The following is a 14060-nucleotide window of genomic DNA, read 5'->3' as shown; positions in this document are numbered from 1 at the left end:
ACATAGAATAATGATTAGATTTTGAGAACATTTCCTGCAGCTACAGTTCTCTTTCTCCCCATATACATATTGGCCATCCTTTTACACTTCATCCCTGTGTCCATTGATGTATTAACCTAAACACCAAGTGTTAGCAGTACATAGACTAAATTCAGATAATTATTTTGGAGGGCATTACAGCTGAGCCTGATCCTGACCTCACTGAATGTTCATATGAAAACCATGATCGGCAGTGGGAATGCTAGCTGATTTTTCTCCCCCTCCCCCAGCCACCATCTGGAATAAAAGATACTCCGTGTCAGTAATCCGAGAAAGAGGAAGCGGGAGAAAAGGCAGAATGGAGTCGGAAAAAGGGATGAGACATGGGGGAAGGTGAGAAGGTGTGTGGTTGTGGGGGTAGAGGAAAAAAGAGATGGGTAGAAAAGGGGAACAGAGAATGAGGGATGAGAAAGAGTATTAGCCATTGATAGAAAGTGGGATTGAGAGGCAGCGAGGAAGGGGTGAGAGGGATAAGAAAAAGAGGGAATGGAAAATGTGGAACAAATTAGAGGAGTCAAAGAAGGGGAAATGAGAGCAATGAGACTGATGGATAAATAGGAACTGTGTGAAGTTAGGAAGAAGGAATTAATAGATGGGGAAAGAAGAATGAGAAAATGCTGACTAAATGATCCTTTTTTTCCTTGCTTCATAATTTCTTTAGAGTTGCATAGTTTTCAGCATGGAAATTCTTAATTATATCACACAGCAATTTGCATTTAGTGAATAAGTTGACAGATATTTGCCAATTTTAAATTATACAACTATACATATTTTTTCTTACATTTATCTTGTTTCTAGTCCCATTACTGTCTTCTGTAATCCATACTTCCTCCATCAACTGTAAATGTGCAATAGACTGGTTTTACTTGATAAAAATTGCACCGCCGATTGACCAGACTAATTCTACCAGTCTGGACATGTAATTGAATCTGACCCATTCCACCCTTGACAGACTCTATAACTTCTTAACTCATTGGGTAAGTTTTGCTAGTTCTCAGTCTGTTAAATGCAGAAGTGGATGCAGTAACAGAGCATTTTATAATTTGGAGAGAACTATCTAGCACCTAGCAATGCTTGTTCTGACAAAAGATCAGACTTTGTTTCTTTCTTTACGGATGCTACCTGCTCTGCTGAGTGCTTCCAACATAGCCAGGAATGTCTTTATACAAATATAGATCCTGCCAATCAATCATTCAGCATAAGGGAGAAGTTAGTGATATCTGGAAGGTACAAAGTAGAAAAAAGCAAAGTTTAAAAATTTTTTTAAGTCTTTACTAAGCAGATTGCACTGAAAATAAGTTCTTTGAATTGCCAAGAAACTAGATATTGTTTATCCAATAAATCAGACCCATTTAAAAATAACCCAATTAAGTTAATTCAGAAGTTTATCTTGATGTCAAAGTGTTCAAGGAGATATGTCAATTCACTATAATCTGACTTCATTTCTGTCAAAGCTCAGTCAATGTCAGATATTGTCTCATCCATAATTTTTGGTCTATAAATACAGGATGGTAATTTTTTTCCCAATGTTCCTAAATCTTTTCCTATGCAGGAACCATTTACTACCTTCTTTCTAAACCTACAAGGAGGAAAATTTGATCATGCTGACAGAACATTTTCAGCAGTGTCCAGAGCATGGCGGAACTGCCAGCGTGATACTTCTGATGTAAAGGTATGTAAAATCCTGTTTTACATTATACTTGAAAATCTGCTGTGGTTGTCTTAAACACTGTGGCCAATGTTTCCATAAGTACAACATTCCGAAAAGTAAATTAATCAGTTTCTTTTTGCTGTATTCCACGAAATGAAAAAGTTCTGAAACGTTGTGACCATATTTAAGCCAGAGTGGATTTTCTCACTTTTGAAAATGCTTGGTCAATTAGTTTCCATTTTGGTTATGATCTTGTGTACCTCAGCAGCACTGACCTTTCAAGATTCCATACCACCTTATTTCTATCTTTGCCAGACTCCACCTGTAATTTCTGGACCATCTATGCCCCATTGTCACACCTAGCAAACTCCAAGGTTTAATTCTCTTATTCTTCATATACATGTTGCCACTCACCATGGTTTCTGTGTGACACTGTCCATGCCATGACCATTGCTGTACTGTATGACATACTAAAGTAAAGGTAAAGCAAGATTGGAACTTTCCCTAGCTACACGAGCAAAACCTAAAGTAGCCAATTCAATTCCCACTTGAAATTCTACACCTTGGACATCCTGAATCCACATCCCCCTACTCCCTTCCTGAAGTCCGGAAGTGCACAGTCTCATTATCCTGCCATACACTGAGTTAAGCTTCCAGTACCACATTCAGTCCATCACCAATAATGTATAATTCTAATTTTATGACATCACCTTCCTACATGTTTTCACCACTGCCAGGCTCAACCTCTGTGTTTTCCCCACTATAAAATATTAACTCATCCAGATCTCTGCCAACTGCACCCTGCCTGGTGCTCACTCCTGCTAACATCTCAGTCCTGTTTCCACTATCTTCCACCTGCTTCCTCTTCCCCATGCCTTGATGTAAAACCCTTGTCCTTTTCTACTAATTATTTAATGACCTTAGTCCAATCTTCCTTTGCCACTTTTTCTAGTCCAATGCATTCCATGTACCTTCAGCTCACACCCTCCACTTTTGAGTCTGAACCCTGAGTTCATTTTCTCATCCACATTTTTGCTGAATCCTACAGAGCTCTTAGTCCTTATTGCTCTGCATTCTGAACTTCTGTTTCTAAGCTTTCAACTTTGCTACCTTTCTCCCCACTTTCTCATCAAAATCTGTCTGTTCACACTTCTTTTATTCATTTGCCATTCATTTCCCATTCTTACTCAGTGTTTGAATTTGTTCATCCATTTTCTTTACTTGATATGAAGCATTTGGAATGGGATGTTTTGCTGCACTCAGTAATTTAATTGTATATAATTTAATTGTAAAATGTTTTTCAAATCCCTTGCTCATTCTAATTTTCCAGGTTTGTTTTCAAAGTGTAGGTGTATTTTGCTACTCAACCTTACAGCCTGAAAATGACCAATGTGAGAGATGAGCACTATCATGTTCTCCCCTCCCCCATGGAATATTGCATTGTCACAAAGCTGCCTGCCAATCAACCCATGATTTGACAAAATCCCAAACAATAAAGATTGGCCTATTGGAGAACCTAGTAGGTCTCAGACCCTTTGTTACAACATTCAACCAATTATGCACTTTCTCAATTAGTTCTATTTAAAAGATTGTTAAGTCTGATTTCCTTTTAAATATCATTGATGATGTTCTAGTGACTGAAAATTACATGTGTAGAAGTAAGCTGGGAATTACAATTAACCAACAGAGGAGAAGGCTTCATTTTAAGAAATAAATTGCATTTATGTGAGGTTTAGACCAAGATTAACTCCACAAAATTGTAGGCACAGATGCTGGTAGCCAAAACCGTATTAGAGCATGGCTGAGAGGGGTACTCGACCTTTGGCACTCAGTGCAATCGAGTGTGCAGAGTTTGTAGGGAAAGTTCTGTATGTACTTGGGCAGTGCAGGGGTTCGTCACCCTCCTGGCATTGCGGGGGCATAGGAGGCTTAAGGTTTACAGACATTATAGAGAGTCAAGCTGAGCTTATGGAAGGCAGCAGCTGGTAATGGGAGCAGAGTTCTCAGATTTTGGGCCTAGTGACAATGACAACAATATCCTCAGCAAGAGAAGCAGAGCAAAGAGCATGTAGCGGGTACAGGAGAGGGTACAGGCTGCCAAACCCTCAACATAGAATCGATTTCCAAAGACGCGAGATACCAAGATATGTTGGAGAACCAGTGCCACAGGAGACTGTACTTACCTTGGCAGTTAGTCACAGTGATTTGTTCCTTCATAATAGTGGACGTCACACTATTATGCAGCTCTGCTCACCATACCTGCCAATAGCTGTCCAAGTCACTGTAGCCTTGAACTACTTTGTCACCTTCCAAGTATCAGCTGTGAATCTTGGTGGCTTCTTACAAACAGCTGCACACCACCACATCATGTTTGTCACCGACACCCTGTTTGCGAGTGCTGGGCAGCACATTCGGTTCCAGAAATACACAGCCTCACAGGTACAAATACTGGTGGGTTTTACCTGCTTCACTGGGCTCCTCCAGGAGAAGGCATAATCAGTCACATCTATTTTAGCCATCAAGGCATCAAGTGACCACCCAGTGAGGTTCTTCAACAGGAAGGGTTTTCACTCCCCTTGTAGTAAATTGGTTGAAGACCACAACACAAGTTTCCTGCAAGTGTGCACTCACTTTCCTGACAACTACCATGATTATTTAATCCTCTGATAGTCCTGACTACTGTAGCTCTTCATTCCAACCCCAAAACAGAGCCAAAGAGGCACTGCAAACAAAGCCACTTGCTCAGAAGGCCGATATCAAACAGGCTATTGGATTTTTGACGATGCAGTTCTGGTGCTTAGAATGAAATACTCCTGCAATGTTCTTGTGTATTGTGGTGGTCTACTGTGCTCTCTATAATCTAGTCTCCAGAGAGATGTGGATCTTGAAGGTGGTAAGATCTTGGAGGAACAACAGCTCATCAGAAGAAAAGGAGGAGCAGGACATGAAAGAGGAAGAGGGAGGTGCAAATGATTGGTGCTCTGTCTGCACAGAGAGGTGGCCAGGTCCAGCACAGGATGTCATTGATGTCAGGAATCATCTGATCTAAGCACTTTGAGTCCTTCTAATCCAGGAGGATGGTATCAATTGGAACTCACTTTGAGCTGCCTGTGAAAGGGGTGTAGTGCTACCTGAGTATGCTAGGTGGGACATTGACACAGTGGTTAGCACTGCTGCCTCAGTGCCCAGGTTCGATTCTGGCCTTGGGTGACTGTGTGGAGTTTGTACATTCTCCCCATGTCTGAGTTGGTTTCCTCCCACAATCACGAAGATGTTTTGGTTAGGTGGATTGGCCATGCTAGATTGCTCCTTAGTGTCCAAAAATGTGTAAGTTAGGAGGATTAGCCATAGTAAATCTGCTGGTTAAGGTGAGGGAGGTTGTCCTGGGAAAGATGCTCTTTCGAAGAGTTGGTGCAGTCTCAGTGAGCCGAATGGCCTCCTGCACTGTAGGGATTCTATGGATCACTCCAGTACCACCTGAGCACATTTGGATGTTAAACTATGCCGATTGGCCATCTGTTCTACTGCTCCATATCCAGTTGTGATGTGTGCATACATGGTCAGCTGGCTGGGCAATGTGGCCAGAGGTCAGCTGGCACTGTCCGAGCAGTGCAGGAACTGGTGCTGCGGGGTCTGGAGGTGAACAGTGCGTCCAGAAAGGCGGCCTGGATTGCAGGCTGTGCCAGCTGCTGCTGTTCAATCACCAGACGCAGGGGGCCAGCCTGCGGAAGCTGCCACTTGAGCTGTGCAGCCTGAACCTGCTGCAGATCAGCTGCTCAGGTCAAACCATTTGGCCGACCTGCAAGCCCTGCTGATTCTCAATGTATCCAGAAATGCGCTCGGCTCCCTGTTCAACAGCCTCGGTCTCCTGGAGCAGTTTGGCAGTTTAAACGTGAACACTAATCACCACAGGTCCCCACCCCAGGCCACTGGGGCACTGCCGCTGCCTCAGCAGCCTTAATGTGTCTGGGAATCAGCTGCAGGCTCTGCCCAGGCACATTTTCCAGCCTGGCCTCCCCCTCCTGAACTCTATCACTGCTTTCAATAACCTGATCAAGGAGCTACTGCCTGGAATCCGTCACCTAACAGCCCTGATGGTGGGTTCAGCTCAATAAACACAGCCTTTAATCACTTTTCTATTGTGAAAGAGATTATGCTTATTTAATATATAATGTTTAATAAGTTGTATATCATATGGCAGCCAAAACAGTGACCTATCCTCTCAATGTGGCAGGCAAGAAAAGGCCACAATTAGATCCTCCTCTTTCTTTATGTTCTTATACGCCTCACTTGATTTTTCTTTCCACTGATCTCCGTGGAATCCACTCCACTCCACTGGATGGTATGACTGGATTTTCAATATTTAAGATTGATTTTAATTCTCATTGGCTCCAATATAGAAACTGCTTGTTTTCAAGCATAACACATGCAGGAGATTTGTATCAGTGGTGGCAGCAAGCAGAACTGGAGGGAATCTTCCAACCATATGGAGGATTCCCTCCAGTTCCCCTTTGGTGGGGGTGGTGGTTTAGACTTAGAAATGGTCCCAGCATTGGTTTCCTGACCCCAAAAGGGAAAATCAAGCCCATGAGGTTCAAATCTTAGTTCGCTACACATGTGATTCTGATCTCAGGCATATGATTAAGAGGAAAAAGTAGGTGCTTCTCAACATCCAGAATCACATGTGTAGTGAACTAAGATTTGAACCTCATGAGCTTTTTTGTGGTACCTTGGGAATAGCTTCAGTGACATTATAAAGAAAAGTTTACCAAATAGAGGAAAATGTTCTTATTAACTAATTGATTCCAAATTTGTGTTGCGTAAATGTACTTTGTCTAGTGAGGATGAACTGATAATTCGAATGCTCTCTAGGGCATTCAAATTAACAGGATTAAACTGTATATTTCCCCTCAGATAAATGTTTCTATTCAATGGATTTACAGCCCAAAAGCACAAGTCAAAGCGCAAGCTCTTAATGTCAACAACCTGAAGGTTGTTTTCATGGACTTCCATTCTGTGTATATTTTAATCACAGCATAAAGTTGCAAATGAGTAGAGCACAACACGTCAGTTTCTCTGACATACCAGTTTATTTCCATGTGTACAGAATATCCAGTTTATGTTAAGGTAATGGACACCAGGACAAATCTTCTGTGATCTTTTTCATTTCAAAAGACCCTCCTGCACAGGGACTGATTGATTATTTTGATTTATTCTTCAAATATCAGTTAGCTGGCTTTGCCTGGAGGCCAGTGGTAATCAACATTGCAGAGAATCACATGAATTGGCTGCGGAGAGAGTTCATGCCAGTAGGTATCACACTTTAATGAAGAAAACTGAAGCATATGTGTGGTCACAACCAATTCACGTCTTCATACCGTGAAAGCCTTGGGGTTCATGATCAAAGCAAAGACCTAATCCTTACGTTGCTGTACTGGGATATAACCTTTGTTTGAACTTATCTCAGTGTTTGTATGGTAGTGTTTTTTAACAAATTCAAATTAATTGTTCTTAATTTTTTTGAGAGTTGCTCTTTTTTGATGAAAGCTGTCTTAACTTTCAATATTTCCCTAAATGCTAATTATATAAATTTACCAGAACCCCAACATTTCCTGATATTTTTTAACACACAATATGTACCATTTTTAAATCTGAAACATACATATGATATCCTTTCCAGGAGCAGATATTTTATCTCAAAACATAAAGCATATTCAAGTTTTTAGGCTTTTAGTACAATGGTCACAATTCATATCTCAAAAACATTTAAAATATTTTTCTGCTCCTCCTATTAAATCTTCTTGGGAGGTCTTTTGTTTTAAGATTTGAGAAAATTAAGAGCAAAGTTCTGGGAGCCCTACCCAATCCAGTCCTGCTCCCCCCTCAAAAAAAATAAATAAACAAATGTTAAGATTTTCCAATAGAGAGGAAATGAACAGAATTCCAGATCTTTTTTTAAAAAAACTTCACTTTTAGAAAAATAATCTCAGGCCACTGATTTGGGCATAAGAAATATATCCAATTAATGGCATCACGGTAACTAATTATGCAGATTTTTAAATATATATTATGAATATAAAATGCAGAATAGTGCATCATGTTATTTATATAAGGGTATTAGACATAACAATTGCATCAGTCTTCATTCTAACTTCACCCAAAGCAAGAAACAAAAGAGAGCAAGTCAGTATTGATTATATAATACAATATTCAAATTGGAATTGAAGTGAGCATAGCATCACAGAACAGCAATAACAACTTGTATTTATATCGCATCTTTAATGTTCTAAAATGTCCCAACATATTTCACAAAAGCATTATCAAACAAAACTTGATCCCAAGCCACGTGAATTATTAGGCTAGGTGATCAAAAGTTTGGTCAAAGAAATAGGTTTTAAGGAGCATTTTAAAGAAGTGAGCAGCAGAGATGTTTAGGGAAGGAATTTCAGAGATCTGAGCCTATGCAGCTAAAGGCTGCTACCAATGCAGAAATTATTAAAGTCTGTAATGCTCACGGTTCAAAATGGAACAGTACAGAAATTTCAGTGGTAAGGCAGGAGGAGGTTACAAAGATAAAGAGGGAGAAGACCATGGAGAGATTTGAAAACAAGAAAGAGTGTTTGAAAATCAAGGTATGACTGGAACAGGTACCAACGTAGCTCAGTGAGCACAAATGTGATGAGTGAATGAGATTTGGTGAATGTTAAGATAAAGGATGAGCTGAAGTTCAGAGAGTACAAGATGGGAGACCAGCTAGGAGAGCATCTGCATTGTCATGTCTGGAGGTAACAAAGGCACAGATATGGGTTTCAACACCAGATAAGCTGCAGCAGGAATGGAGATGGGTGATGTTAGAGGTGGAAGTGGGTAGAATAGCCAGTTTATTTTAGAGCAATGGACACCAGAATGAATCTTCTGCAATCCTTTTCATTTCAGAAGACACTCCTGCACAGTGGACTTGATTAACAATGGGCAGGATTTACTGTAAGAAGTTTAACAACACCAGGTTAAAGTCCAACAGGTTTATTTGGTAGCAAAAGCCACACAAGCTTTCGAGGCTCTGAGCCCCTTCTTCAGGTGAGTGGGAATTCTGTTCACAAACAGAACTTATAAGACACAGACTCAATTTACATGAATAATGGTTGGAATGCGAATACTTACAACTAATCCAGTCTTTAAGAAACAAAACAATGGGAGTGGAGAGAGCATCAAGACAGGCTAAAAAGATGTGTATTGTCTCCAGACAAGACAGCCAGTGAAACTCTGCAGGTCCACGCAACTGTGGGAGTTACAAATAGTGTGACATAAATTCTGATTCTAGGATCGCATGATAAAGACTCAGGAGGAAAAAAGCAGAAATATTTATGTGAAATAGTGTGACATAAACCCAATATCCCGGTTGAGGCCGTCCTTGTGTGTGCGGAACCTGGCTATCAGTTTCTGCTCCGCGACTCTGCGCTGTCGTGTGTCGCGAAGGCCGCCTTGGAGAACGCTTACCCGAATATCAGAGGCCGAATGCCCGTGACCGCTGAAGTGCTCCCCAACAGGAAGAGAACAGTCTTGCCTGGTGATTGTCGAGCGGTGTTCATTCATCCGTTGTCGCAGCGTCTGCATAGTTTCCCCAATGTACCATGCCTCGGGACATCCTTTCTTGCAGCGTATCAGGTAGACAACGTTGGCCGAGTTGCAAGAGTATGTACCGTGTACCTGGTGGATGGTGTTCTCACGTGAGATGATGGCATCTGTGTCGATGATCCGGCACGTCTTGCAGAGGTTGCTGTGGCAGGGTTGTGTGGTGTCTTGGTCACTGTTCTCCTGAAGGCTGGGTAGTTTGCTGCGGACAATGGTCTGTTTGAGGTTGTGCGGTTGTTTGAAGGCAAGAAGTGGGGGTGTGGGGATGGCCTTGGCGAGATGTTCGTCTTCATCAATGACATGTTGAAGGCTCCGGAGGAGATGCCGTAGCTTCTCCGCTCCGGGGAAGTACTGGACAACGAAGGGTACTCTGTCCACTGTGTCCCGTGTTTGTCTTCTGAGGAGGTCGGTGCGGTTTTTCGCTGTGGCGCGTTGGAACTGTTGATCAATGAGTCTAGCGCCATATCCTGTTCTTATGAGGGCATCTTTCAGCGTCTGGAGGTGTCTGTTGCGATCCTCCTCATCCGAGCAGATCCTGTGTATACGGAGGGCTTGTCCGTAGGGGATGGCTTCTTTAACGTGTTTAGGGTGGAAGCTGGAGAAGTGGAGCATCGTGAGGTTATCCGTGGGCTTGCGGTACAGTGAGGTGCTGAGGTGACCGTCCTTAATGGAGATGCGCGTGTCCAAGAATGCAACCGATTCCGGAGAGTAGTCTATGGTGAGCCTGATGGTGGGATGGAACTTGTTGATGTCATCATAGAGTTGTTTCAGTGATTGTTCACCATGAGTCCAAAGGAAGAAAATGTCATCGATGTATCTAGTGTATAGCACCGGTTGAAGGTCCCGTGCGGTGAAGAAGTCTTGTTCGAACCTGTGCATGAAGATGTTGGCATATTGAGGTGCAAATTTGGTCCCCATGGCTGTTCCGTGTGTCTGGATGAAGAACTGGTTGTTGAAGGTGAAGATATTGTGGTCCAGGATGAAGCGGATGAGATGTAAAATTGCATCTGGAAACTGGCAGTTGTTGGCGCTGAGCACTGAGGCCGTTGCAGCAATGCCATCGTCATGGGGGATGCTGGTGTAGAGTGCTGAGACATCCATTGTGACGAGGAGCGCTCCTGGTTCAACTGCTCCATGTGTGCCGAGTTTCTGTAGGAAGTCCGTCGTGTCGCGACAAAAGCTGGGGGTTCTTTGTACAATGGGTTTCAGGATGCCCTCGACATAGCCGGAGAGGTTCTCGCACAGGGTCCCATTGCCCGATCAAGCAAGGATTTACTGCCCAACCTGCCACGTGTTTCTCAGCGATGGGAGGCAGACCGCCATTGGCCGGCAGCAGGATCTTCTGGTCCCACCTTTGTCAATGGGTCTTTCCGTTGAATTCACCCCTCACTGCTGTGAAATCCATGGTGGGGCTGTGTTATCAGCAGGACCAGAAGATCCCACCACGTGAATGGTCGGAAAGTTCTGGCCTTTTGCCCTCTCCACCAGTAATGCCCATCTCTCCTTCCCCAACATGCTCCTCGGGGAGCCACGTTTGCAACCTCCAGGGCTTCGTCCTCCTTGGCAGTCACAATGTCGAGTTGGGGTATTCCTCTTCCTTTCAATGCCCTCTCTCTGGCATTGAGTTCTTTTCTCCTGCAAGGACAAACAAAAGAGAGAGATTAAGCCCTGCTAGCCTTTGTGATTGAATGGATATAGGATCTGCAGCTCATCTCTAAATATGACTGCAAGGTTCCAAGGTCTGGTTCAGATTCAGAACTGACCATGAAGAAGGATGGAATCAGTGTCTTAGAGTCATAGAATTTTACACCACACAAAGAAGCCCTTCAGTCCATCGTGTCTGTGCCGGCCATCAAGCACCTCATAGTCATAGATGTTTACAGCATGGAAACAAGCTCTTCGGCCCAACTTGTCCATGCCACCCCTTTTTTTTTAAACCCCTAAGCTAGTCCCAATTGCCTGTGTTTGGCCCATGTCCCTCTATATCCATCTTACCCATGTAACTGTCGAAATGGTTTTTAAAAGACAAAATTGTACCCGCCTCTACTACACCTTCTGGCAGCTTGTTCCAAACACCTATATATTCTATATTCCTATCTGTATTTGCCAGCACTTGATCTGTGGCCTTGTATGCTATAGCATTTCAAGTGCTCATCTAAATGCGTCTTAAATGTTGTGAGGGCTATCGCCATAGACGGCATGGTGGCACAATGGTAATCCCCATGCCTCACAGCGCCAGGGACCTGGGTTCAATTCCGGCCTCTGGTCACTGTCTGTGTGGAGTTTGCACATTCTCCCCGTGTCTGCGTGGGCTTCCTCCGGGTGCTCCGGTTTCCTCTCAGTCCAAAGATATGCAGGTTAGGTTGATTGGCTATGCTAAATTAACCATAGTGTCAGGGGGATTAGCAGGGTAAATATGTGGGGTTACGGGGATAGGGCCTGGTTGGGACTGTGATTGGTGTGGACTCGATGGGACCAATGGCCTCCTTCTACACGGTAGGGATTCTACCGCCTTTTCAAGCAGTGAATTCCAAATTCCCACCATCCTCTGGGTGAGGAAGTTGTTCCTCAAATCCCCTTACTTTAGATCAGAGTTTGTGGTGGGAACTAAAGACAATGGTTCCCAATTTCTGGTTTATTGAAACTTGTGTTCGTTCAATACAGACATCAGGCAAGCCACGTGGCTATTTAGAGATGGCAGAGGGTTTGAGAGAAATGGTGATTAGGAAAAGCTGGATGTCATTAGCTTATGTGTAGGGTTTTGGATGATGTCGCTGAGGGGTAGCTCATAGTTAAGAAATAGAAGTGGGGGCAAAGATAAAATCTGTGGAAGACTCCAGAGGTGATGGTACAGGAGCAGAGAAAAGCTGGTGAAGGTGACTGTGACTAGACTGGACATTTAGGAATGGAACTGGGTGAGGGCAGTCAGCCAAGCGGGATAAAGTTTTTTTTAAACTTTATTTATTAGTGTCACAAGTAGGCTTACATTAACACTGCGATGAAGTTACTGTGAAAATCCCTTAGTCGCCACACTCCGGCACCTGTTCAGGTACACTGAGCGAGAATTTAGCATGGCCAATGCACCTAACCAGCACATCTTTCAGACTGTGGGAGGAAACCGGAGAACCTGGAGGAAACCCACGCAAACACGGGGAGAATGTGCAGACTCCGCACACACACTGACGCAAGCCAGGAATCGAACCTGGGTCCCTGGCACTGAGAGTTCACAGTACCGTCATAATGGAGAGGTATTTGAGGAAGATGATGTAGCTAATTGTCAAAAGGTCAAGAAAGATCTGGATCAATAGTTTAACATGGTCACAGTCATTTAGGATGTCATTTGTGACTTTGAGAAGGGCCATTTTATTACTCTGGCAGTAGCTGAAACCTGATTGGAGGTGTTCAACCATGGAGTTGGAGAAATGTGGCCATGGATTTGGGAAGCACAACATGTTCATGCTGAGGATGTCCTGTAGATATTGCTTGGCACTTGTGGCATGCATATTACTTAACAATTACAGCCTAAGCCTGAATATTGTCAAGGTCTTGCTGCATATGGAAACGCACTGCTTCAGGATCTGAGTCATTGTGAATGGTGCTGAACATTGTGCAATCAGCAAACGTTCCCCCTGCAGACCTTATGATGGAGGGAAGCAGCTGACGATGGTTGGGCCAAGGACACCAACCCTAAGAAACTCGTGCACTTCAGCGGTCACGGGCATTCGGCCTCTTGATATTCGGGTTAGCGTTCTCCAAGGCGGCCTTCACGACACACGACGGCGCAGAGTCGCTGAGCAGAAACTGATAGCCAAGTTCTGCACACATGAGGACGGCCTCAACCGGGATATTGGGTTCATGTCACACTATCTGTAATCCCCACAGTTTGCCTGGACTTGCAGAGTCTCACTGGCTGTCCTGTCTTGAGACAATACACATCTCTTTAACCTGTCTTAATGCTCTCTCCACTCACATTGTTTGTACCTTTAAGACTTGATTAGTTGTAAGTATTCGCATTCAACCATTATTCTGTAAATTGAGTTTGTGTCTTTATATGCCCTGTTTGTGAACAGAATTCCCACTCACCTGAAGAAGGAGCTTAAGGCTCCGAAAGCTTGTGGCTTTTGCTACCAAATAAACCTGTTGGACTTTAACCTGGTGTTGTTAAACTTCTTACAGTAATTCTCATCACAGCTCTTGAGATCTTTGTCCGTGATTGGAACAAAGACTGCAATGAGTTATAGAGCTGAGTGGCCTTGGAAAACCGCACATTGTGTGTCACTGAGCAGGTTATTGCTGTGTAAGTGTCAATAGCACTGTTGACCACACCTTCAAACACTTCGCTGATGATCGAGAGTAGGCTAATGGAGCGGTAATTGGCTGGGTTCAATTTGTCCTGCTTTTTGTGGGCAGGACATACCTGGACAATTTTCCACTTTGTTGGGTAGATGTCAGTGTTGTAGATGTACTGGAAAAGTTTGTATAGGGGCATGGCTAGTTCTGAAGCACAAGCCTTCATTAGTTTTCCCAGATGTTGTTCGGATCCATAGCCTTTGCAGTATATAATGTCTTCAGCTGCTTGTTGACATCGCATGAAGTATCAAATTGGCTGAAGACTGGCATCTGTGATGCTGGGGACCTTAGGAGGAGACCAGATGAATCATCCGTCTGGCACTTCTAGCTGAAGATGGTTGTAAATGCTTCAGCTGCATCTGTGACAGGTAGATTGATGAGAATGAAG

At 43.4% G+C, this 14060-nt stretch overlaps 1 protein-coding gene across 1 annotated transcript in view; it reads left to right on the top strand.

Annotated features, from left to right (window-relative positions):
- lrba (LPS-responsive vesicle trafficking, beach and anchor containing) overlaps positions 1-14060 on the top strand; it is a 901160-nt gene that overhangs the window by 696120 nt on the left and 190980 nt on the right. The window contains exon 45 of the mRNA XM_078212471.1: positions 1592-1711. Within this exon, the coding sequence (XP_078068597.1) occupies positions 1592-1711 (120 nt within the window). The remainder of the gene's footprint in view (positions 1-1591; positions 1712-14060) is intronic.

The sequence above is a fragment of the Mustelus asterias genome, chromosome 1 (assembly GCF_964213995.1).
Source record: "Mustelus asterias chromosome 1, sMusAst1.hap1.1, whole genome shotgun sequence".
NCBI classification, from domain to species: Eukaryota; Metazoa; Chordata; class Chondrichthyes; order Carcharhiniformes; family Triakidae; genus Mustelus; species Mustelus asterias.
This window is presented reverse-complemented; position numbering and strand designations above follow the sequence as displayed.